General features: G+C 40.9%; 1 protein-coding gene across 3 annotated transcripts in view; it reads right to left on the bottom strand.

Moving 5' to 3' along the window:
- Positions 1–11230: 11230 nt before the first annotated feature.
- PTGIS (prostaglandin I2 synthase) overlaps positions 11231–26863 on the bottom strand; it is a 67067-nt gene continuing 51434 nt past the window's right edge. For all 3 annotated transcript variants that reach the window (XM_072633590.1, XM_072633587.1, XM_072633588.1), the window contains exons 7-10: positions 25019–25187; positions 22441–22622; positions 19885–20036; positions 11231–17231 (exon numbers count right to left, since the gene is read on the bottom strand). In XM_072633590.1, coding sequence (XP_072489691.1) covers positions 17027–17231; positions 19885–20036; positions 22441–22622; positions 25019–25187 — 708 coding nt within the window. In that variant the 3' untranslated portion in view covers positions 11231–17026. The remainder of the gene's footprint in view (positions 17232–19884; positions 20037–22440; positions 22623–25018; positions 25188–26863) is intronic.

The raw sequence follows: 26863 nt of genomic DNA, 5'->3' as shown, positions 1-26863 counted from the left end.
ACTCACTGATATCTAAGCTGACTTATAGCTTTAAATCTGTGATCCTATGATCTCACTCACAGGCAGTGGTGATTAATCAACCACGGAGACTTAAGTCAAGCAAATGCTTATAGTTGACAACTTAAGTGAAAACAGCGCTCTTGAGGAAAGTGCTAATACCAGGACATTAGCCAAGTCTAGGTCTTTGAAAAACAAAAAGTCAGAATATTATTTTAATCAAATAAAGGGAATTCACAAAGCAAGAATCAAGTCTCTTATAAAAGTCCCAAAACACAAATATCTGGAGATTGCCTCCATAGAAAAGAGAAGAGGGAAGTCTTTGTCAATGGCAGAGGTCAAAGTAATGCTCTCTCATTTCCTTCCTTTATGATTAGACACATGAGCCCAAGAAGGAAGAAGCCAAACTTGCCTTCAGTTCAATTCAACAAGTATTTCAATATTTTAAGTTCATCCAAGATCTTGTTGATGTGGGTACCTGACCATGGCAACCCATGTAGTTAAAATACAGCAAATAGAGCAAACATTTATTAGGAACCTACTATGTATAGAACATTGTGTTACATACTGAGAAAGAAATAAAACATAGTCCTTTTCCTCAAGGAAATCATAGTCAGTAGCAGAATAAGTCAAAAAGCTATAATATGCCTTAATCGATTAGTGTTTTGGACAATTACAAAATTAAGTATTATATGAAATATAAGGGGAATGTCATTACTGAAGGGGAAATCAAGGAAGGCTTCCTGGTTGGTTGGTTGTTGTCCTTTGTTCTTGAAGAGGACCAAAATGACATCACCATGATAAAGTGAAGTTTCAGTGTATCTGACTGTGGTTGATCAGACCAATACAAGCTTGGAATGCTCTACCACAGGTAGGGCACAGATAGTCCATGTGAATTTTTGGGGTGGATACTCCAAATTTCCACATCCTATATTTACTTTGTACTGTCTCAATTCTGCTTTGCTCATAGAGCACAGCACCCTTTTTGATGTGGGCATGCTATGCTGAGTGGTCCTGTGCCAGTGTCTGCCATGTCGCACAGTCAAATCCAAAGTTCTTGAGAGTGTTCTTGTATCACTTCTGACCACCATGTAATCTCCTGCCCCATGTGAGTTCTCCATAAAATAGTCTTTTTGGCAAATGTACATTTTGCATTTGAACAACGTGGTCAGCCCATTGGAGTTGTGCTCTCTGAAGCATAGTTTGAATGCTTGGCAGTTCAGCTCAAGTAAGGATTTCAGTGTCTGGTACCTTGAGTAAGGTGGCACAGTGGATAGAGCACAGCACTAGAGTTAGGAGAACATGAGTTCAAATCTGCCCTTCAGCTACTTGACACTAGCTGTGTGATACCCAAGCAAGTCATTTAACCCTGATTGCCTCAAAAAAAAAAAAAAAAAAAGAATGAGTAAGGGCTACAGAAAAAGAGGCACATTAATGCACTGTTGGTGGGACTATGAATTGGTACAGCTATTCTGTTAAGGAATTTAGATCATGTTCTCAAAGTCACTAAACTATATATCCTTTGACTCAGCAATACCAGTCCTAGGCTTAGGCTTCAAAGGCTCATTTATACTCATTTATAGCAGACCTTTCTGAAGTGACAAAGAATTGGAAACAAAGGGCATGCTCATCAATTAGAGAATGACTGAACAAATTATGGTATTTGAATGTAATAGAATCTAATATGCAATAAAAAACAACAAAAGGAACGGTTTCAGAGAATCCTGAGAAGGCTCGTATGAACTAATGCAGAGTGACGTGAGCAGAACCAGAACAATTTAAACAACAGCAACATCATAAAGACAACTTTGAAAGACTTGAGAACTACAATTGAAGAAATGACCCATCACAATTCCGGAGGACCGATGTTGAAGCATGCTACCCACCTCCTGACAAAAGGTGTAGAAAGTGGCATAGATTTTTGGACATGACCCAATGCAGGAATTTATTTTGATTAACTCTGCAATTTGTTAAAAAGGTTTTCTTTTTCTTTCTTAAATTGAAGGTATGAAAGTAGCAGGAATAAAAAAATAAATAAATGTTTTTTAATTGAAAAGGAAAGCAAAGTTTAAAAGGAAAATAAAGGGTGAAGAAAGTGAAGGAGGTGTTGTTCAGACATCATGAGCAAAGCATGGAGGCATGACAGGAAGGTGCCTGGTTGGGGACAGAGAATGAATGAGAGAGAATAACGTATGACCACGCTGAAAAGGAACAAAGATACCGTACTGTGGAGGGACCTATTGTATATCTGGTCTCCTTCTGATCGTTCAAGAAGACAGAAAAGAAATAACAGGTTGTCCCTGTCTATGACCTTCCAGTTTCATTGGGAAGGTAGGACTTTCACAAGTTTTTATCCATTGACCTCAATTTAACTATTTGTAAAAGAAAAGGATTGAACTGGATGATCTCTATGGTACTTTCCATCTTGATTTTTCTACGTTCTCTATTCTAAGATTCATTCAATTTGGACATTTTTGTTCAAATTTCCACTGCAGATCTAATACTCCATGCTGTTCTATGGTAAGGGTAACTCACCAGGAGCCCTATCTCATTTTTATGACAATAGCTCATAAGAAGATCTAACTCACTTTCTTTTGACTCTGATAAAGCAACGTCCTGACTATAATTCCATTTCCCAAGGAACTATCATTGTGAGGAAGGAAATATACACACCAGCATGACTGTTCAAGGTCATTTAGCAAGTAGAGTTCTTGTCAATGAACAAATGAACATTCTGTATTATGTACTGGTCTCTTATGAGGGTAGTTGGTATATATCAATTCTTTAGGGTTTAATCACAAGAGGCAGTCATCATATAATATGAAATGCATTGGATTGAGGGGTCTGGAAATATGAGTTTTAACTCTCACTCTGCTACTAAATCTCTGTGTGATTTTGAGTAAATCACTTCCTCTCCTGAGGCTTCAATTTCTCTTTCTTTAAAATGAGAGAATTGATATAATAGAGTGAAAACATCAATGAACTCAGAGGATCTGAGTTCAGATCTTGGCTTATTACCTATGTAAGCTTGGGCAAGTCTCTCACTTTCCCCATCTGTATGAATGAAGAGACTAATGACCTCTAAGGTCTCTTTCAACTTTAAATCTACAGTCCCATAATCCTATGACTAGAGACCAGTAAAGCCCCTCCCAACTCTTAATCTGTCCCCTAACCATGATGGGATATGGATTACTTTAAAGAAAAATACCTGTAGATCCTGACCAAACTATCTATATCAATTCTTGTGGGTTCAGTCACAGAGGATGAGGCCTGGGTGTGTCACACTTTCCCCGACTACTTGCTAATGTTCTGTTCCTAAACTAGGCGTCCATCTAATTGTGAGTTCTATGGCCTTGTGTCCCCCTAATCTCCTTTATTCTACCTCCCTTCCTCCACTTCCCAGAGCTGGCTGGCTGCCCCCACCCACTGCTGGAAATACTAGTGCCTACTTGGCTTTCTAGCTGAGTGCTCTGCACTCTTGCCTTCCACGTTCAATACTCCCTGGCGTGCCCGGGAAGCTAATGGAGATGTCAGCAATTCAAATCTAGGGAAAGAGAGGTTCAAATCAATTGGCCCTTTGTAATTGACTGAGAGCAAGGCTGTAAAAAGGACTAGTCTGAAAAACAGGTGTGAACAAGTGCCTGGCTTTCTGGAGATGTCTGGATACTATGGGCTTCAGCAAAGCCTTGCAGATAGATTGAAAACTATCAGTTTCTTTTTTATTTTTTTATTTTTACTAGCTTCAAAGCTCTTCATCAGGCCTTTCTGTATTTTCCCAAAGCTGCCCTCTTCCCTTGAATGTCTGAGAAAGAGATGTCAAAGGTAGGAGGATCCTATGGAAATATATAGGAAGTAGAACACCAGACTTTGGAGGGACCTTAGATCATAGGACCAAGAATGTCAGAACTGGGAGTAATCTTAGAACATAGACAACAAGTACTTATAACAATTAGTCTCATAGGAGAATTGACTTTAAGGACAACCAGGTAGTGTTAGAAGCTTGGGGAAATTGAGAAATAGTGTGAGAAGGTCAAAAGGATCTATCCTCAGGAGGGCAGACCATAGTGTAGACAAAGGTTTCCATTGCTCCCTCTCCTTCCCCATCAAAGGACTGGCAAAGGAGGATTTCCTGCCACACACCAGACCCCCCCCTGCTCCCCAGGGATATACTCCATTGCTCACTTTTCTGTTTCTCTTTCGACAAGCAACACACATTTATTAAGTGCTTACTGTTAAATACCAGGCATTATGTTAAGAACGGAGGAGACAAAGAAAGGTAAAAAAACAGACCTTACTCTCAAGAATCTCACAGTCTAATAGAGGAAGCAACAATTATGTATGAACAAACCTTATACAGGATAAATGAGAAAGAATCAACAGAAGCAAGGCACTAGAATTAAGGAGGATTGGGAAAGACTTCTTTTTAAAAATCCTATTTATTTTAAAATTCAATTTTATTTTTGGTTCCAGATGCTGTCCCTTGCACTGCTAAGAAAGCAAGAAAAACAAAGCTGGTTAAAATATGTATAGTCAAACAAAATAAATTCCTACATTAGCTATGTCCAAAAACAAGGAAGGGAGGACGGGAGAAAGAAAGGAAGAAAGGAAAGAAGGAAGAAAGAAAGAAAGAAAGAAAGAAAGAAAGAAAGAAAGAAAGAAAGAAAGAAAGAAAGAAAGAAAGAAAGGAAGGAAGGAAGGAAGAAAGGAAGGAAGGAAGGAAGAAAAAAGAAAGAAAGGAAGAAAGAAGGAAAAAGGAAGGAAGGATGGAGGGAAGGAAGACAGGAAGAAAGAGAAAGAAAGGAAGGAAGGAGGAAGGAAGGAAGGATATAAAGAAAAGATAATATGTTTCATTCTGCATTCTAAGTCCATCAAATCTCTATCTGGAGATAGGAAGCATGTTTCATTATGAGTTCTTTGTAATTATGGTTGGTTCCATTGTGATGGATCAGAATTCAGGACTTAGGTCTTTCAAAATTATTCATTTTTACAGTATTATTTTTATTGTATAAATTGTTCTCCTGGTTCTGCTCACTTCACTTTACATTCATTCATATAAGTCTTCAGGAAAGGCTTTTCCTAGAAAGTAGGATTTTAACTCACACTTGAAAAAAGCTGGGGAAGTCAAGAGACCAGATGATGAGAGAGAGGCTTCCAGGCATGGGGACAGCCAGTTAAAAGACATAGTCGAGTCATGTGTGAGAAACAATAAGGAAGCCAGTGTCACTGGGTTGAAGACTACATGGAGGGTAGTAAGGTGTAAGATGACTGGAAAGGTAAAAGGGGGACTGCTTATGAAGGACTTTGAACACTAAACATTGGATTTTATATTTAATCTTGGAGATCATAGGGAGTCAAAAGTCCTTCTTCCTCTTCCCATTCCCAAATAATCTAGCCCAAATGACAGACTTGGTCTGTGTCTCTTGTCTCTAGGTGCTCTCTTTAGCTCATCCTCACCCATAGCTTCTCTGCTCGGTTGCATACTTCTTCAGTCATTCCTATATCAGGTTTCCCGCAGGTCACCTCTAGTAGGATGTCCTTTTGGTGCTTCAGACTCGGAATGTCCAAAACCACATTAACTCTAAGCCAACTCTTCCTTTCTCCGGGCTTCTTTGTTCTTATCATGCCATTGCCATCCTCTCAGTCATCTAGCTCCAAACATTGGGCCACTCTTGACTCCTCCTCTGCATCCTATGTTCAGTCAATCAGCAAGTCTTGCAAATTTGTAGAGGATCTGAATTCAATTCAATCCAATTCAACTCAGCATTTATTCAGCACCAACCGGTGCTAGTCATTGGGAATACAAAGGCAAACACTAGATATTTTCTACCCTCAAGGAGCTTTGTTCTTCTAGGGGGTAGGATACAACATTATCCCAGATAAGTAAATATCAAGATTTTTGAGGACTGGACCTGGGATTTCATTGGTGTTCACAATCTCTCTTGAGAGAATTCCCTCTACTAATTCAGAATAGCAACTCCTCTATAATTTTAAGTCTTAGAAAGTAGTTTGGGGCACTTGGAGGTTAAATGGTTTATCCTGGGTCCCATAGCCAGTATATATTAGGGGTGGGGCTTGAATACAGCTCTTCTTGACTTTGAGACTGACTATCTATCCTCTGTGCTATGCTGTATCTCCAATATGAGATATGCAAAAATATAAAGTAATTTTAGAGTGGGGCACTAACATTTGGAGGAATCAGAAAAGGTCTTCTGTAAGCTGAATCTTGAAGGGAGACAAAATGTTCCAAGAGGCAGAGGTGAGGAGGGAGAATGGTCCAAGAATGGAAGATTGCCTGAAAAAATATAAAGAGGCTGCAGATAGAATGGCAAGTACAAGAAAGAGCAAATAGGTCACTTTGCTGGGTCAGAGAAGGGGTAAAGGAGAACAATATGTGAAATAAGCATGGAAAGTCAGGCAGGAGGCCAATGGTGAAAGCTTTTAAATTTTAGACAGAGGAGTTTGTCTTTTATCTCAGAGGTAATAAGGAATCATTGGACCTTCCTGTGTAGGAGAGTTACATGGTCACATTTGTGCTCTAGGAATACCAATTGGGCAATACTAAATGAACAAAGGACTGGAAAGACGAGAGACTAGATTCGTGGAGACCAATTAGGACAATGTTGCAATGATCTAGATGAATGGTAAGAAGGATCTGAACTAGATCGTGTTATGAATGCTGAGGAGGGGACAGATCCCAAAGAAATGGTAGAGGCAGAATCTATGTGACTTAGCAACTACTGGATTATAGAAGGGGAGAGAGGATGCAGAGGGGGAGGATAACGAGCTCTGTTGTGGACATGCATGTTGAGTTTGAGATGGTATATGCAGGTAGGGATGTCCAATAAGAGGTTATAGGTGTAGGACTGGAGCTTAGGAGAGAGATGGAGGCTAAAAATGTAGATTTGGGAACCACAGAATGATAGTTGAACCCATGGAAGTTACTAAGATCACCAAGAAAAAGTAGAGAAGAGAACCCCAGACAGAGTCCTGGGATATACTCATGCAAAGGGGATGAAATATGGATTATGACTCTGCAAAGAAAACTGATATGATAGGAAGGAAGGAAGGAAAGAAGGAGAGAGGGAGGGAGGGAGGGAGGAAAGAAAGAAAGAAGGAATGATGGACTTATTAAATGTGGCGGACAGTGCTCATTGCTTTATAAACATCATCAAAGACGAGAAACACAAGAGAGCAGTGTTATAGAAACAGAGGAAGGAGACAGTATTCAGAAGAACAGAGTAGTTAAGAGTATCTAGGACATTATATGGCTCCCAGATCCATCATTAAAAAGCTGCGAGACTTTGGTCAAGTCATGTGATCAAGTGTCATTTTTTTTTTTTTTTTGCCTTAGTATCTCCAGTGCTCTGCACGTAAGAAGCTTAATAAATGTTTGTTGACTGGAATGTATGTTGAATTGAATTCTCAATTATAATACTCTATAGTCAATGGCAGACAAGGTAGTATAGTGGCTAGAGTGGTAGATTTAGAGAGAGAAGTACCTGAGTTCAAACCTTGCCTCAGACACTTACTAAAGGTATGGCATTTTAGCACTCACTTAACCTTTTTCAGCCTCAGTTTCCTCATGATACTTTTTGTCTAGACCAATCATTTGGCTCATTTGTCCAGATAAACCCAAATACTTGTTTGTACTATTATTAACAGCCTTTCAACTAGATTGTAAGTTCCTTTGGGGCAAAGAAGGTATAATTTACTTCTTTTGATTTTCCCCACAGTCCAGTGCAGAGCTAGGCATACAATAAAGCACTCAATACTTAGACGAATAAATCAATAAGTGTAACTATTTGGATGAAATGAAATAACCTCTATGATTCCCTCCTTCCAGCAGTATGGTTTGGAGGAACTAAAGCCCCAAAGCATTTTCCTATAAAACCAGGAAACTACCCTCTCTAGGCCTTGGTTTCCTCAACTGAAAGATAAAGAGGTTGGACTAGATGGACTCTAAGATCTATCTACCACTGAATTCCTACATTCTAAGACCTCTTCCAGCTTTACTGCTTTTTTGTTCTTTGTTACAGTGTCCCTTTAATACCTGATATTATATGCAATACAATTCTATGAAATTTATTAATATCAAATTGTGCACGTCTGCTGAAAAACACAAGTCTGATAATCAGAGGAATTATAAAGAAATGATGGCTAGTATTATGAAGCCTGATTTTTTTTTTAACATGGATACTTCTGTTTCTTGACTTAGCTCTAAAGAGGATTACAGCTGCTCAGCTTTCATAAATCTTGATAGGAACAAATTATGCTAAGCTGGCCTCACTTGACTTTGTTAAGGTTGTCTCATATAGATCAAATAGGCAGGTGCAGAGGGCATCCAAAATGATGACTTCCTGATGAATCAAGGGTGTTCATGTTTGGGGCAGCTAGATGGATAGAGAGAAGAACCTGGAGTCAGAAAGAATTGTCTTCCTGAGCTTAAATCTGGCCTCAGATACTTACTAGCTGTGTGACCCTCAGCAAGTCATTAATCCTATTTGCCTCAGTTTGCTCATCTGTAAAATGAGCTGGAGAAGGAAATAGCAAACCATTCCAGTATCTTTGCCAAGGAAACCCCAAATGGGGTCACAAAGAGTTGGACATGAATGAAAACAACCCACCATCAACAACGACAAAACCTCATGTCTACTCCATTCCCAAGGTGTCACCCTGGTGTTTGGATTCACTTCACCAACTAGGGTATGGACCAGGAAGGCCCCCAGACCTGGTGGACCTCTGCCTCCCTTTCCCATCCTCCAATTGCCAAACCCCGTTGCTCATACCCCGTTGCTAAGTCAACATTAGCCCACAAAGCTTACAGGCCCAACTCTCTGTAAGCAAACGTAGGCCTTTCTTAAGACACCAGACTACGCTAATAGTTCAGAGGGAGACAAGCAACAAAATTTGCCTTGCCTAGCCTTTTTGGCAGGTACCAAGTAGGGAATTCTTTCAGATCTAGGCTGAGCAGAGGCTGGCAATTACCAGGAACAATGCCCAAATGATGATGAAATACAAGAGTCAAGTTGTGATTCTAAGATATATAATTCTAGAGGGGCAATTAGATGTAAAATAATATGCAATCCCAGATGAGGAAATCAATAATTCCAGGATGTGTCAGGGAAGAACAAGGCAGAGAAAACTCCTCAGTAAGAAGAAATCAAGGCTTCATGGATCATTCTGCCTAATAATGATTTCATTAACTGTTGTTGCTTTTGGTGAAAGAAAAGTTTTAGTAAAATCTGGGGTAGTTGCCTTTTCAGGAAGGGGTGACAATTAAGTTTCTATTGTCCCTTGTCCCTGCCTCAGATCCTCAACTCTATAATCACATTCCACGATAGAACTGGAAGCAGTCCTATAGAATATTGAACCTGGAAGGGAATACAAGTCAAAGATTCCAGAGTCAAAGCAAACCTTTGAACGTGGTAATAATACCTAGTATTTATAGAATGTTTTAATGTCTGCAAAGTACTTTACATGTTATTTGATCTTCATGTCAACTCTGGAAGGTAGACACTATTATTATCCCCGTTTTTTTGATGAGAAAAACCAAGGCTAAGAGAGGTTAAGTAACATGCCCAACATCACACAGCTACTAAGTGTCTGGGGTGCGATTTCCTGACTCTCAGCCTCAACTCTTAATACACCATGCTACCAAGCTTGAGTAAGCTCTTGAGTAAATCCTCTGTCCTTAGAAAGGCCAAGGCCACCCACTGCATTCTGGGCCATCATCAGTCATCTTGACTTTTGGTTTCCACTGGATTCTGATGACTCTGGAGGAGAGAGTGAGGCAGAGCTGAGCAAAGTGAGGCCAACAGCTTTGCAAAGGTCTGCCTCACTTCAGTTCATGAGCAAGTCAAGACATCACCCTTGCCATGTCATTTATCCTCTCCGAGAATGAAGGATGAACAATGATATGACGTAAGTGCCCTTAACAACTGTTTGTCTCAGTTTCCTCATCTGTAAAATGGGGATAATTATAGCACCTACCTCTCAGGATTGTTGTGAAGACATAATAAAATAGTATTTATAAAGCACTTTGCAAACCTTAAGGAGATATAGAAATGCTAGCTAGCTAGAGAAAGGTAGAAAAAGCCAACATATCTTCGCCAAACTTTATTTAGTAAACTAAATACTGGGTAACAATATTATCCTCAGGAGATCATTACAAGTGTGATATAGCTGAAGGGGGAAGTCCCTGGGACTGGAGTCAGTGGACCTAGGTTCTAGTCCCAGCTCTGGCACTGAGTGACTGTGATTTGTCATTTCTTAAGTCATCTGCGTTTCTTTCTATAAAATGAGAGAGTCTCTACTCTTCCTTTCTTCCTTACATGTGTCAATGAATTGTTATAAAAAAAACCAAACAAACTACTTTGCGGTGTAGACTAGAGGCCAAGGTACTAACCTGGTGGTAGGAGACCTGGGCTTACTGTATCATCTTGAGCATGCACTTATCATTTCCTAGAAGAAGAGGTTAGACTGGATACTCAACCAAGATATCCCTTCCAGTCAACATTATCTAAGTTCTCTTCTAACCTTATTTTCCTAAATTTTCTTTATTGATTTGTTTCCTTTGTATCAGTCATTCCCTTTCCACCCCCTCCAGACTGAAACTCCGTTCTAGAAAAACACAGAAACAATGAAACATAGGGAAGCATGCACTTTTACATACAAACCTTTTCTGACACCATATATAACATTCCATCTCAGTAGCGTCCCACCTCTCTACCAGAAGGGAGAGGCAGTATTTCATCATCTCTTCTCCAGGATCTTTTTTAATATAATACTGAATTTTTCTCCAATTACATGTTAAAACAATTTTTAAACATTTTAAAAAAAAGTTTTTAGTTCCAAATCAGAATACATGCTGTCTCAGGGTGAGGTTAGGGAAGAGATGGAGAGAAAATTTGAAATTCAAAATTTTGTGAAAGTGAATGTTGAAAACTGAAAGTAAATAAATTTATTAAAATGAAAAAAAAAAAGTTTGAGCTCCAAATTCTATCTGTCCTTCTTTCCCTTTCTTCCTCTCTCCCTGAAATGGTAAGCAATCAGATATAGGTTATACATGTGCAGTCATGTAAAACATTTCCACGTTAGTCATTCTCCAGGATCTTTGTTTTTTCATTACTCAGAGATAACTTTTTGGTGATCTTACCACTTACGTTGCTGTACATATTGTCTTTGTTCTACTAATTTCTCTCCAACAGTTCATACAAAAAAATACCACATCCCATAAATTTCTCATAATAATCATTTATTATTGCAAATAATATTCCATTCATTCATTATTCCAATTTTTACAATCCTTTTCCAATCAATGGACATTCACTTTGCTTCCAGTTCCATGCTACCTCAAAGAGTATTGTTATGAATATTCTGATACACATTGGACTTTTGTTCCTAATTTTTACTTCCTTAGAGTAAATGTCCAATAGTAAGATCAAAGAGTATTAATTACTTTTCTTGAATTATTTGAAATTGCAATTCAGAATGACTGGACTACTTTACAACTCCACTAAGAATGCACCTGTCTTCCTGTAATCCCTCTAACATTGACTACTCATATCTATTTTCATCTTTGCAAATTTGCATAGAGTGAGGTAAAATTACTTTAATTGAGAAAGTTAATGAGAGTGTTTAAAATTTGCATTTTTCTTATGATGGTGGAGATTTTGAAACATTTCACTTAGCAATATTCACTCTTGGTGACACTTAATTCTTAGTGATTTGGAACATATTTTCATGTTGTCATTTATAGCTTACAAATCTTATTTTGAAAGCTGTTCATATCCTTTGATATGACCACATATCTATTGAGGGAACGTTATATGATTGTGTTCATTCCTTGTATATTTGGTATATTGGACTTTCCCAGGTGATATTTTTCCTTCCTCCATTCTGCTGTTGTATTTCTAGCATCAGCCCTTCTGTACTATCTATCATTCTTTGGTCTGAGGCCAATTCTAGTTCTGACATTCCATGTTCTAAATTTCCCTGCAGTTCTAACACTCACTTTCTAAGGGTCAGCTCATCCAATTCTGATATCCTTTTTATCAATCCATAGTTATCAATCCATTCTATTGTTTTCCTCTCTGTGGGGATGCTGGAGGAGAATGACATGTGACCAGACCTCAAGGTCAGGCACACAGATACACTAAGAATCCCTTGAGCTCCCTGCACTGTGCTGAATGCTAGAGCAGAAGATGCTGCCCATGCCTGCTGAGTTCAGGGACAGAACACTCAAGATTTCAGAGCAAACTAGGTAGAGTTTTAAAACCTTGATCATCAGGTCCAAGCTAACTGGGCACCTGAAGCAGATTTGAGGGTGAAAGAATTCACTTCAATTTCATGAGTCATAGTATGATAAAATGAATTTAGAGTAGGGATTTTGGGCTAACTAAATTCCAGGGCCATGTTAGTCCCTAACCTCTTCTGCCTTGTCCGACTCCACTCCATCCTGGGCAGGGTCATCATCATCATCACAGTAACTTACATTTATTATAGAGCACTTTAAGGTCTTGCCATGCTATATCTTCTTTGCTCTTAAGTTTTCATAATAATGACCCTGAGGCTCAGTAGGAACCTCCCTCAATAAACGCAAATTCCATTACTGTGCTTATCAATTAATTTACCAAGACAGGAAAATGGATGTAAGCAACATTTTCCAAAGATAAATGTTTATGGGCCCTATTTTATCCTCAGTAAACTGGACAAATGAAATTATCTAGAATATATTATTCTTTCCCAGCTATAGGCATCCTGCTAATTGAGGTATGAGGCACTGTGCTCAAGTGTTGAGAGTTCAAAAAATCAGTCAGAAGACCTGAGTGTTAGTCCCAGGATATGCAAGGAGCCCTCTCTGTCCACCTCCCCCCACCACTTTCTTTTTCGAAATTTCCTTTTCTGTAAAATGAAATTGTTGAAATGATCCCTAGTGCCCCTTCCAAGGTTCTATCTTCTATAGATCCTGCTAAACTTTAATGGTCTCTATGTGAAAAACATAATTCTGTGCTTTTTCTATAAAAATATAACTTCTTACTAAAACAAAGCATGAAATTTACTACTAGAATCTAACCTTATAGTTCCAAAATAATAGCAAACTAACACAAGATTGAATAAAAATGCTGAGATACACTCTGCTCCCCCCCTCACCACTCATCATTAAGAATGCAGAATCCTTTCCTTAAAGCTTTAAAGCGAGACCCTTCCAGTCTCTTAGCTCCACTGGTGTGATTTCAAAGTCCCTGGCAACTGGAGCTTAAATCTTCCTGAAAGCTCCCATACTCTAGGAAATGTCTGCTATCTCAGCCTTCCCTCTCTTAGCTAGAGAAATAAGTACCCACAGGGGTTCTCCTTGGAGCTCTACATTTAAAGGGACCATGCCCCTTTCCAAGAACATACATTTAAAGAGCACCGCGCAGAGTATTAGAAGAAAGCTCTAAAGTACTCCCTGTTTTTGGTTATCCTCCAGAACATGTAATTTGGTATCTCTTGCTTCCCTTTCTAATCCAGGTTCAGGAATAAGGCAGCTAAACAGTTGCTATGGCAACCCAGTCCATCCCTACAGTCCTGAGGGGCCTTGATTTTTCAGATGGTCTAGCGATCTGGAGGCTAGGATGGTCAGTCATGCATGGAGACAGGTTTCCCCAGTACCAGGAGGGAAAGCCCACTGTCTACCTCTTCCCCTGAAGCTGTCGTTGGCCACAGCTGCTGCCTAAGGCCTCGGGGACCAGGGGGATCAGTGGCACAGAAGAAGAGGCACTTAATGCAAACTCCAATCTGCTGCTGTTTTCCAGACACGGTCCATTTTGCAGATTAACTTGCATGTCCCAGTGCTCTTTTCTCACCTATCCTTAGCCAATAGGTCTAAGCTAAGAGGGAATTAGGGCCCAATCATGTAAGAGAATTCTTATGTATGTGTGTGCATGTGCGTGTGTGTGTGTCTGTCTCTTTGAGAGTGAATTTTTTTCTTTGTATCTCTGTAGTTCAAAGTAAAATAGGAATTTGGGGGAACCATCCATTCTTTTGGTTTTTATTACACATTCCGCTCTCAGTTCTGCTTTGAACTTTACCACCATATTTCAGCAGTCTTATAAATCTAGAACATCCCTCTGCCCATTCTCCCACGGGTGGGTTCCTCCCAGAACCTCCATTTTGAGGAAGGACCCAGGCCTGTTATTCATAATTCCTCTCCCACCTCTGGCTTCTGGTTCTCCCAGTTTCACCCTCACCTCAGCTCTCTTTATGTGTTTCTTTCCCCTTTAGAATGTAAGGTCTTGGGGGGCAGGGCCTGTCTTTTTTTTTTTTGCTTTCATGTATGTCCTTATCATGTAGCATGTGCCTGGCACATTGTAAGCACTTAATAAATGCTAATGAATTGACGTTAGTTCATCTAGCCCCTCTGTCCAAGCCAGCAACTGAGAGTTATCTACCACAATAGTGTAATTCTTAATCATACACCCTTCTCTTTCATCCATTCCTTTTTCTTCTCCCTTGGCTGTATCTCTAACTTTCCAGGTCACCTATTCACCTCCTGTCCCTCAGCTCTACCAGGAATACCTGGACCTTAAAGGGTCATTACCCCTTGTAATGAAAGGAATTGTCATTTGTGAACTTCATGCCAAAGGGAATCTTTTTTCTGAAAGGTGTGATATTATCTTGCGCAGAAGCTTTTCTCCTTTTTCCTTTTGTCCCTTCTTGGGAAGAGGAAAAAGTCATTACTTAATGATGATGAAGGAATACGAATGGGCTGACAGCAATCAGGAGGTGATGTGACTGGCTGCCAAGGAGCTCTGGGCTTGAAGGCTGATGAATGTGTCAGAATGTGAGGATGCCAGCAGAGGAGGCATAGGCTGTGCATCCAAGGCTGCTGGGAGATGTCAATTATTCCACAATCCCATTTAAGGGCATCAGAAGATAGCTTCAGGATTAGAACTGGTACTAGCCTTGGAGTGGTTGGAAAGTACTGGATATGATAAAAGAAAAATCACAGAATCCAAAAAGGCATGGAAAGACTTTACATGAACTGATGTAAAGTGAAGTAAGGATAGCCAAGAAACAATATGCACAACTACAACAATACGATGGAAAGTACAACAATCAGGAAACGATCCAAAATGAATGTCACACAATTATAAGACACAAGCAAGGCCTCCAAGTGGAGATGTGAGAAAACACCTCCCCCCTCTCCTGCACAGAGACAGAGGGGCCCAGAGCTGTGGAACATTGCATGTAATGTCAGATTTTTTTTCAATGTAGTGACTGGTTCCATTTAATTTTTTTCTTTTTACTCTTAAAAAATTTTTTATAAGGGATGGCTTTCTAGAAGGAGGGAAAACCCAGGGCAATGTAAAAAAAATGATACCAATAATCATTTTTTAAAAAGGACAATGGATAGAAGGCTAGAAGGGAGGTAGAATAAATGTGACGAGTTTCCATGGCTGAGAGCATTTCTGTTGAATAGTTAGGGGTTTGTGGGGAGATGTGTCCAATGGGAGTGAGAGTGGAGAGTGCATACACTGTACATATTGGCACTGAAGAAACTTTTCATTTTGAGTGGGTCTATGTGAGGCTTGGATGAAATAAGTGACTAAGTAGAAGAGTGGATTCAGTGAGTATTACAGGAAGCACCCTGTTTTTCACAGATCCCTGGCCTGAGCAATATAATATTTAGGAATCTGGGTGCTAATGCCCCCTTCCCTTGCCCACTATGTGAGTATGGAAGAATGATGATGACAGTCTACTCACTAGATTGGATCTTATGTCACTTATCGGAATTGGGCACTTTCTGAGTTCTTCCAATATTATTTTGGTAAACACAATGCCTGAGTAAGGGACCCAAGGAACCCCAAGGTATGGGGCATGCATAACTGGGTGAGGATTATTTGAGAGAAAGAACTGCTGCAGCATACCCATGTGGGCTAACCTCAATTTGGCATTTATGTTCTAGGATGTGTTGCCTTTTCTTCAAAGAACCAGAGCAGAATAAGGAGGAGTTGTGTTGGTTCTAGGACTGAAAGAATTATGTTGCCTGTGAACTCAGCCAGGCATACATTTGGGAGCTACCAAGCAAGTCAAAGTCTAGTATTCAGTGGAGTAGATCCTAGAATTGTACACCAAGAGATGGTGGTAGCTAGAGAATATGAAAGGCAATTTGAAATTTGAGTTGCTAGGTTTCTAACGAAGGAGGTGAGTCTTATCAGAAACCAAGAAAATCAGGGAGGGGCTAAGGCTAGGCCCTCCCAGGCAGGAGTTAGGGATTGGGAAAGTTTGGAAAGTGTTAGGAATATTTCCATGGGTGGTAGATTCTCCACTTGTGTTTCAGAAAGAAGTAGAGTATTGGGGACTGGAAGGAAATCATTGACATAAATAGCATTGGTGTATAGTCATCAAATCAGCCAATATTTGGCTACATATTTTGTAGTGACAGGAATAAAAGTGAATGGCCCAGGTAAGGCTGAAGTTCTACACTGCCCTTTGTGTTATGTGTGGCCCTAAGCTGACAACTCTTTGGGAAAAGCAAGTAAGCAACTAACGTGATAAGTCTATGCTCACTGGAGCATAGTGTGGCTCTGTGTGTGGGTCCACAACTAGCTTATCCTTACTCCAAAGTTCAGACAGACTATATTAAAGGGATACATATCACATAGGCAGCTTAGAGCTATAGATCCGATCCTTGGTGACTGAACTCCATCCTCTGCCCCTATAGAAGAGAATGCTAGCAACAGAAAGAAAACAGAGAAAGGAGGGAGCTTTGGACCAAGCTCAAGGTCCTCCATATTGGTTCTAGGAAGGACCTCCCAGGAAGGAGATATGATTCGGCAAAACTTATGAACCAGAAGAGGAACCACTCTATACCCTGTCCTGGAAGAGCAGATGAATCCCATGACATCAGAAACAGAATCTTTCTTCCAATAGGAAGGTTCTTGGAGGAAGAAAGGAAGGAGTTGGACAGAGAAAAGCAAAACCTTTCATCGAGTGAGAGAGGAAGAGAGATGAGGATTCAATTGAGTATGTTCTTAGTAACTTTTTAAGCTTCTGTAATTCTTTCAGGCACTGGGAGGGAAAGCCCTGTGGAGCCCAGTGTCCCTCTGGGCTTGAGTCTATAGCAAATGGTGATATCATGCTCTGGCTGCATCAGTCCAAACCCATACCTACTGGAGTCAAAGCCAGGAATCTTTTCCTCTGGATTTTTCAATTTCAGGTCAAACTGCGTCAACAAAATAATAACAAACCTGTGGAGAGATGGACAATCAATGGCAAAGTTGGCAGCTTCAGTTTCCTCTTCTGTAAATCAGACGCAATTCCCCTCACCACCTTCTTCCCAGTGCTTGCGTGTAGGTGGTGCGTACTATATCCAGTTAAACTAAGGTCCCTGGTGACAGGGTCTGTTTTTGCTTTTATCTTTGTAACCTCAGTGCCTAGTACAATCCCTGGCACATCATAGGCTCTTAATAAAAACTTTTTGAATAATTTGACTGAATAAATAACTAGGATTATCCTGGGGTTTGAAATAAGAAAGGATAGAATTGGAAAGGCTTGGATGATTACTAGTTAAGTGAACCCGAATGGGTAAATCACCTAATCTCTTGGAGCTCCAGCTTTCTCATATGGAAAATGGAAATGACAATATTTGTGCTACCTCCCTTACAGGGATAGAGTAAGGAAAGGCCTTTGTAAATCTTAAATGTGCAGTGCAAATGTGCATTTCGTTATTATAATAGAACCAAAGAGTTTAATGGAATTTGAGCTGTAAGGGACTACAGAGGCCATCTTCCCTTTCTCATCCACCATATTGGTCTTGGGGCCCTTAGGAAGCAAACAAGAGGACAGAAAGGAGAGAGGCAGGAAAGCTGACAGGAGAGGAAAAAGGAGGGAAGCCAGTTCACTTGCTCTCTCCCCTCTCTGGCATTCACTGTTCTTGTCATTCACAAGGTCCTTCACAAATATGTTATTCTTTGTTCCCTATCCCTTCTTGGTTTGCTTCCCTATAAAATGAAGCACTTGAATTAGAAAGTCTCTTCTAGCTTGGATCCTTTGGTAGAGAAGCAGAATCACATGATGAGAAGAGTCCTGGACCTGGACTCTGGAGACCTACGTTCAAATATCAGATTTTATTTTTTTGTTCAGTTGTTTTTCAGTTGTGTCTGACTCTTCATAACCCCATTTGGGGTTTTCTCAGTAGAGATACTACAGTGGTTTGCCATTTCCTTCTCCAGCTCATTTTACAGATGAGGAAACTGAGGCTAACAGGGTTCAGTGACTTGTCCATGGTCACATAGCTAGTAAGCATCTGAGGCCAGATTTGAACCCAAGAAGATGAGTCTTCCTGACTCCAGGCCCAGCATTCAAACCGCTTCATCACCCAGCTACCCCAGTTTCTTACTGCATGACCATGAGCAAATCTGAGTCCCAGTTTCCTCAGCTGTAAAATGTGTATAATACCAACCTCAGTGTTGCGGGGATAGCTCTTTAGGAACCTCAAGGTGTTATAAAAATGAAAGCTGTCATTTAGTTGAAGTCACAAGAGCACAGGAGGAGAGTCAGAGGTTCAGATCTCAACTCTGCCACTTCCTACCTGCGTAACCTTAGGCAAGCTATTCAAGCTATCCTTTCTGAGGGTGGGGATCATGTCTTGTTCTTCTGTTTCCCCATTGTTCCAAAGACAGGACTGGGCACATAACATTTGCTAAGTTAAAAGTCTGCAACCTTGGTCTCAGCCTGGGTGCCTCAGAAATCTGGTGCTGAAGTACACGGAACCAGGAATCAGAGCTTATTAGGTTTGAAGTGTCCCTGAGCTCATGCTTTGCAAGAGTTTAAACATGGCAATAAATCAGCTTGAGTTAAAAGGCTCAAAATGTACAAAGGTAGCCACCCCAGGGAAAGCTGAACAGTCTGTCCGGTGTCTTAGCCAGAGAGGTTTCAGATGAGGGATTATACCTGCCAAGGCATTCTTAGTGAGGAAAGATGGGTGGAAGCTCCCAAATACCATCTGGGCATGGCACACAGTGGTCAAAGGAAAGAGATTTGTGTAGAGAATTCAGAGGCCTGAGTTCCAATCCTGGCTCTGCACTAACCTAAGTGACCTTGGGCAGGTTACATCCCTTCTCTGGGTTTCAGCTTGATCCTTTGTCCTAGAGGGCAACTATTTGGACACTGGTGGGACTTCTAGAATATAGAAGTCCTGCCCATTATGATGAAAGGGGCAATCTTTGCAAACTTTGTTGAGGAAGGAATCATTTCTATGTTAAGTTAAATCCTGACCTTTCTGAGATAGTAGAAATCTATTTTGTACCTATTTTCAACTCAACAAACATTAAGGCCTTACTATGTACAGGCCTCTCTGCCAGGTGGTGGAAACACAAAAACAGAAATAAAAAGGTCGTTGCCCTCAGGGAGCTAACTTTTTACTGAGGATTCAACATGTATGCAGGTAACTAAGTAGGAGATACATACAAGCCAATTTGAAGAGGGAGAGAATGCTCATAACCAAGGATTGGGTACTGTATTTCTTCTTTTCTTGGTAAGAGGGAGCAGAAATTAGCTGAAATATTAAACTCTGTGGACCTCATCTTCCTCCTCTGTAAAGGGTCTGGGCTAGATTATCACTAAGGTAGCTGCCGTCTCTGAATCCTATGGGTTCACCAAGTGTCTGAACACAATTGAGCTCAGCCAACTCAGGGGTCTGAAAAGTTAGAAGCATAGTGGCTTCCAGTTGGGTTTAGGGGTTAGGAGGTTTAGTGAGTGGTAATCAAGTGAAAAAAAAAAACCCTGATGGATGACCAATGTCCCCTAGACAAGCCCTGAGAGGAAGAGCCAGTGGCCAACAAAGCTGACCACGGGGCAATGAGGCCTGAGGCCCAGGACAGGATCCTTTATTATACTTACTGCTTGATGCTGCTTATCGCATGGCTCCTTCCCAGACACATGTTCGTCCCAGCTCCCCAAGGCAGGTTGTAATTCTTGAGCCTCTTGCCACCCTTGTAGAAATCTCGCTTCTCACTCCCATCCTGGTTCAGGAATCGCTTGTACTTGAACTCCTGAAATACAAGTTTGCTCTCTGTTATTTCTGGGAAGGTGGCCAATGGGGCAGTAGGAGCTTAGAATTTTCAATCCCAAGTTGCTTCAAAACCTCGAGCCCTTGGGACATGGCCTCAATTCTCTTCTTTTCATAGGCTGTGAATACCTGACTCTGTGTGTACATGTATATATGTGTATGTATATATGTATGCGTGTGTGTATACGTATATATGCATATGTGTATATATGTGTGTGTGTGTATATATATATATAATTACATATATATTCATTAGACCGTGAGTTTTTTGAGAGCAGAGACTGTCTTTTGCCTTTCTTTATGTCCTTTGTACAGTGCCCAACTTAAAAAATACTTTCGGACTTGAATTGTTTATAGAAAAGTATGGCATAGTAGAAAGGGTGCTGGCTTTAAAGAGGGCCTGAATCTGAGTCCCCTTTCTAACATTTAGTGCTAGTAAGTACATTTAGTACCGGGAAGACCTTGTATAACGTCTCAACCCCTTTGGACCTCATTTTTCTCCTCTGTAAAATGAGGGCTCTGGACTAGATGATTGGATCTATGGTCCCATGTATACATAGGTATGCAGGTATGAACATATCTACAGATGTCTGTGTTAAGACTAGAACTCACCATCCTAGACTGTCAAATCTGATCTCATATCTACTCCAACACTTATCCTAAAGAGAAGGAAACTGAACCCCAGAGAGGTAGATTATTTTCCTTGTGGTCACACAACTACTAAATGATAAAGTCAGGACATGTACTCAAGTCTTCTGGCCCCAGACTCAGTGTGTTTAAAAAATTACAGCACACTGCCTCTTGCTAGGTACCTCTGTATGTTGTATTATATATGTATGTATGTGTATGTCTGGGAGCACATATATGCACGTAATGATTTTTTGCATATATCATGTATACTTGTGTTGGACTCTGGCCATGGCAAATAAATCGCACAAAATGCTACATTATCACTTGGAATTGACTCTTGCAACCTGCTAGAAAGTCAGAGAAGTGTCTTGACTGGATTAAAGGAGATCTTAGATACCAGCACAGGGAAAGGAAGACAATAAGATTTATTGAACGCTTACTATGTGCCAGGTACTTTACAAATATTCTCTCCTTAGATCTTCACAACAGTCCTGTGAAGTAGGTGCTCTTAATTTTTGTGATTTGTCCAGGGTTTTACCCAGCTAGTTGCTCAGTTGTTTCAGCTGTGTCCTACTCTGTGACCCTACTGGGGGTTTTCTTGGCAAAGATACTGGAGTGGTTTGCCATTTTCTTCTCCAGCTTATTTCACAGAAGAAGAAACTGAGGCAAACAGGGATAAGCGACTTGCCCAGGGTCACACAACGAATAAGTGTCTGAGGCCACAACTGAACTCATGAAGATGAGAATTCCTGACTTCAAGCCTGGCACTCTTCACCTATCTTCCAGAGCTAGTACAAGTAACTCATATCTTCCTGACTCCAGGTCCAGCACTCTGTTCACTGAATCACTAAGCTGAAGGTACTCTTGTTCATCTGCCAGGGCCAGCACCAGGTCCACTGGGACCCCCTGAGTAATGAAGGGGCACAGCTAATACAGTGGTGGTATGATCCAGGGACTTAGGCTGAGCGGCATATCAGCCTCCAACAAATGAGGAGACAGGGGGCAAAGCCAACTTGGCTGGGAACAAAATGGTGTGGGGGAGACAGCCCTGCGCTCCCAGCAGAGAAAACCCAACTGCTCTCCTCACTTCTTGCCTAGAATGCTGCAGTAGCCTCCTAATTGCTTCCAGTCTCTCTCCCCTCTCTTATCTATCTGCAGTAAGTGCTCATTGGATGGACAAATAGATGAATGAGTGAATAAAAGTATGAACAGGTCATGGGGGCAGCCAGAAATCTGTGTGTCCCAGGAAATTAGGGTTTGACTGAGAGGTGTTGTTTTTGGAGATCATTCATTGAAAACAACAATTTCAGCTTGTACTGTACTTTATGGTTACAAAGTGCTTTAAATCTTATCGACAGCAATCATGGTATGGTGGAAACTTCATTGAAGTCAGACCTGGGTTTAAGCCTCCGTCCTAACATTTACTAACTGTGTGACCTTGGGTAAGTAATTTCATGTTTCTGGGCTTTCTGCATCTGTAAAATGTAGACTTCTGTTCTGAGTAAAAGGCTTTTAAAGTATTATACAAAGATGATTGAATAACCCTGTCGGGTATTGATGTAATCCCCATTTTACAGATGAGTAGACGGAGGCTGAGAGAAATTGAAGCGATTGTCAGGGTCACACAGTTGGTAAATGGTAGAGTCACAGTTCAAACCCAAGTCTTCTGAATCTGAGCCTTGAGACCTCTGTGCAAGAAAAAAATTCATTCCCATCTTAATATACATAAAAAGTTAAGCCAAGAGGATGGCCATTACCTCTGGGTCCTCATAGATTTCTGGGTCCCTCTGCGGGCTGAGGAAGGGGAAGAGGAGGAGGCGGTCACCTTGCCGGAGGCTGTACTCTCTTCCATCTGCCAGGGGCAGCACCAGGTCCACCAGAACCTCTCGGGTAATGAAGGGGGCAGCTGTCAGTCTCAGGCTCTCACTTAATACACTGTCTGCAAGGAACAGGAAAAGAAAGATGAGATAACAGGGGACCTGGGCTGAATGTTGTTGCTCAGTCATTAAAGTCATGGCTGACTCTTTGTTGACCCCATTTGGAGTTTTCTTAGCAATGATCCTAGAGTGGCTCGCAATTTCCCTCTCTAGCTCATTTTACAGATGAGGAAACTGAAGCAAAGAGGGTTAAGTGACTTGCCCAGGGTCAAACAGCTAGCAAGGGTCTGAGGCCACTTTTGAACTCATGAAGATGAGTCTCCCTGATTCCAAGCTCTATCCACTGGGCCACGTAGCTATTCCTTAGTCTGAGTAGGAGGTGTCTATATAGCTCTAGGTTCAAGATTCTCAAATTATTTCTCCCACTGTGCCGGTGTTTCTCCAATGCTGTCTAGGGCACAGGGTTTTCTGAATCAGGTGTTAGGAGACCTAGGTTCGAATCCTAAATCTGACGCTTATTAGTTTTTTGTCTCTGAGGAAATCCCATCACTTTTCTGAACGTCAGTTATTTCATTTGCAAAACATCAAAATACACTTGCCCTGTGTATCTTCTTTAAAGGGCTTTGTAAACCTTGAAGGAAAACAGAAAGGTAAGCTGTTATTATTATTTTTACGTGCAATTTTTTATTTTTTCTCAATTACATGTAAACAAAAACTTGGAATATTCTTTTTTAAAATTTTGATTTCCAAATTCTCTCCCCATCCCTCCCTTCCCTTAGCTGTTGTCAGTATTGATAGAGAGATATTATAGCCATGGATAGAGAAGAGCAGGAAGCCAGGAAGACCTGGACTTAAGTCTCACCTTTGAAACAGATTGACTGTGTGACTTTGGACAATTCACTTATCTTCACTTTACTCTAGGCCACTCTCTAAACCACTGGCTGCCGAGAAGGTGTTGTCCTACACTGCTAGTGGGAGCTACCTTACCTGGAAATTCCCTATACTAGTGAAATCTCAGGTCCTGTCTATCTCAATTGAGATCATATCTGAATAGAACTTATCACAACTCTGGGACACAATAAGTACTTAATAATAAATGCTTATTCCACCATCCCATCCCTATCTCTGATTGTCTAGACAGAAACCTCCATAGGGGAGGGGAGGGCAATGAACCAAGCTGTCCAGGTTGGAAGGAAATGCCCCTTAAGAATGTCCAACTTCCTTTAGGTTGATTCTCTGCTTCCTAAGAGAACCTGCAGAAGACGAGGCACCAATGACTGATACCAGTCACCCTGCCCTTGTTGTGGTAATAAAATAAAAACCATGATGATAATAACAGCTTCCATTTCTATAACATATTAGAGTCTACAAAACAAACCCCTTATATAATGACTGGAACATATTAGGTGCTTAATAAATGTTTATTGTCTGACCATTGGCATATAACAAACAGCACACAGACTAACTATGGTGATATAAATGCAAAGAACAGCAAAATAGATCTGTGAGACAAATAGAACAAGTATTCTTAGACCCATCTCACTGATGAAGAAACTAAGGCTCAAAGGAGTAAAAGTTTGCTCCAAGGACATGCCCATGGTTGTAGAACTTGAGCCTGGGTACCTTGATTGCTCAAAGGAAGAAACAGCCTCACAGTTCCTAAATCAGGCTCAGAATTTAGGTAACTTAACTTCCTCTTTGTGGAGGCTGAAAACCCAAAGGGAACAAACTGAGATCACAGAGTGAGAGGACAGACACCAGCCCTCTGGTAATCCCACTGGGTGCCAAAGTGCAGTGAGGTCCAGCCTTTATCTCTCTTGGACTCTTGCCTTACTGTTGGTAGATGGAGCTATTCAAGGATGGATGACTCTCAGAAAGCTCTGAGAATTCACAAGCCCAAAGTGGGGAGCTCTTGAGGAAAAAATCCAATCTAAAATTTAGGAAATGGGGCAACTATGTGGGACAATGGATAGAGCACTGGCCCTGGAGTCAAGAGGACATGAGTTCAAATCAGGCCTCAGACACTTGACACTTACTAGTTGTGTGTAAGTCACAAGCTAGTGACTGGGCAAGTCACTTAACTCCAATTATCTCTCAATAAAATTTAGGAAAGGACAGGAACAGAGTCTCTTTCTGAGGCAGCAGGATGCCTTGCAGATGGTGAGACAAACCCATGAAAAAATCCAGGATTCTGCTTCCTCCCTGTTCCCCTAGAAGGAAAAAAGGGGAAAAAGCTAGGCTAGGACTTTAAGTATTGCTGCCTTCTCTGGGGTCTGCTTCCTCCATGATACTCAGATGGCCAAGGACACCAAGAATGAGCTACACCTGCTTTGCAAGTTTGCTGAGTGTTAGCACTGCCTCTAGTCCGGATTTCTTATCCTGGTCTTTCCCAAGGCTAAACACTGGGAATGGGGGTCCCAAGTAGGAGGGACAGAGTGAAAGAATAGGGGTCACTTACCAAAAATAGGCATGTGATCCAGGACTTCCTGAGGAATACTGGTTATCTCAGACAGCACCTGCCCTTCCTTCTGGAGGGTGCTTTTTAACTCCCCGAGGACAGCATCAAGAGCAGGGGGAGTCTTCAGGAGGAACAGCAGAAGCCAGAAGGCAGCAGGACCAGCATTGCCCTAGAAGGGATAATCCATCGCCACCCCACCCAGCAAAGAAAATCTGGTTATACACTACTCTTAACCATCTTGATTTCTTCATGTTTAGACTGATGTCATGTTTCAACAGTTCTTTGAGGTCAAGATCATAAGTACTATTGTTCCCATTTGACAAATGAGGAAACTGAGTCAAATCAAGATGGCATGTAGGTTATTCTTCGTATAATGGAAACAAGCCCATACTTGGAATCCAAAGCAGGGATTTGCATCTTCCTGGTTTTACCCCAAGAACAAACACTTTTTAATGTACTTAGAAATGTATAAAGCACTGAACTGGCTACTGGGGAGATATAAAGTTTGGAAAAAAAACATAGACCCTACCTTCTTGGGCAGAGCAAATTATTTTTTATATTTCAGTTTTCTCAGCACCAAAGTAGGGATTAGCAACCCTCTCCAAAAGGCAATAAACACTTTCAAAAATTACTCTGAAGGAAGCACCTAATATTTAAATTTAATTAAAACCTAATGGAGGGAGATGGTGGGAGGATGGCTGAATAAGGCAAGAAATGACCTGGCTCTCCCAAACTCCCTCCAAATAACTTAAAACAGTGTCTCAAATTGAATTTTAGAATGGCAGAAATAATGAAAAGCCAAGGTAAAGCAGTTGTCCAGCCTAAGATAGCTTAGGAGGATGTCAGGAAAGACCTGACCTACTGATTTGGTGGTCTGATGGGGGTGAAGGGCAGACACCACAGTGTCAACAAACAACTGTCTTGGAGTCAGCTATGTCAGAGGTAGATGAAGTTTGGAGACTTTCGCCCCTGGGTTGGTAACTGATGAGGGGAAGATTACAGGGGCCCTCTGCTGGCACTAAATGTGGGACCAGGCACATTGACCAGACACAATTCCAGGGTGTGGCTACTATTGAGGGGAGGAGAGTAAGTGAGATCACAGAGGGGAAGGATGGAGAGGACAGATTGCAGTCACTTGTAGGAGAGCATAGTCTTTAGTTTGGATTCCAGGGTAGAGGAGTGAGCTGACCAGAGGAGAACTGTAGTGCATTTTCAGGAGTAAAGGGGGTAGATGCTTCACCATGGCAGTGTTGGGGGGTGGGAGTGGAGCCTAATGATGACTCAGGGGTGGAGAAAAAAGTATTTGAGGTCACTCATAAACCAAGGTACAAGCCAGGAGAATAGGGACCACAGCTGGCCTTAGATCACAGCACACTGGAAAACCCAAAAATTCTAAATTCTCCCACTCATAGGGAGAACTCTGAAGACAACAGCAAAAAAACCCCAAAAGCCTGAGACATTGTCCTCTATAGCTCAGAGCAGAGCCTGACCATAACATAAAATTAACAACCAAGAAATAGACTGTAAAAAAAAAAATGAATAAACAACAGAAAAAAACCTGGCCATAGATAGTTACCATGGTGATAGAGAAGATCAGGGTTCAAACTCAGAATTATACAATGAAGTCAGAACAACTACTTGTAAAGCTTCAAAGAAAATTGTGAAATGGTCACAAGCCCAAAAAGAATTTTTTAAAGTGTTTCAGAAGGGCTTTAGAAGTCAAATAAGAGAAGTAGAAGAAAAATTAGGAAAAGAAGTAGGAGTAATGTAAGAAAATTATGAAGAAAAAATCAACCAGTTGGAAAAAGAGGTTCAAAAACTTATTGAAGAAAATAACTCCTTAAA

The sequence above is a fragment of the Notamacropus eugenii genome, chromosome 1, assembly GCF_028372415.1.
Source record: "Notamacropus eugenii isolate mMacEug1 chromosome 1, mMacEug1.pri_v2, whole genome shotgun sequence".
Taxonomy (NCBI): domain Eukaryota; kingdom Metazoa; phylum Chordata; class Mammalia; order Diprotodontia; family Macropodidae; genus Notamacropus; species Notamacropus eugenii.
Note: the sequence above shows the minus strand (reverse complement) of the source record. Positions and strands in the feature narration are given on the sequence as shown.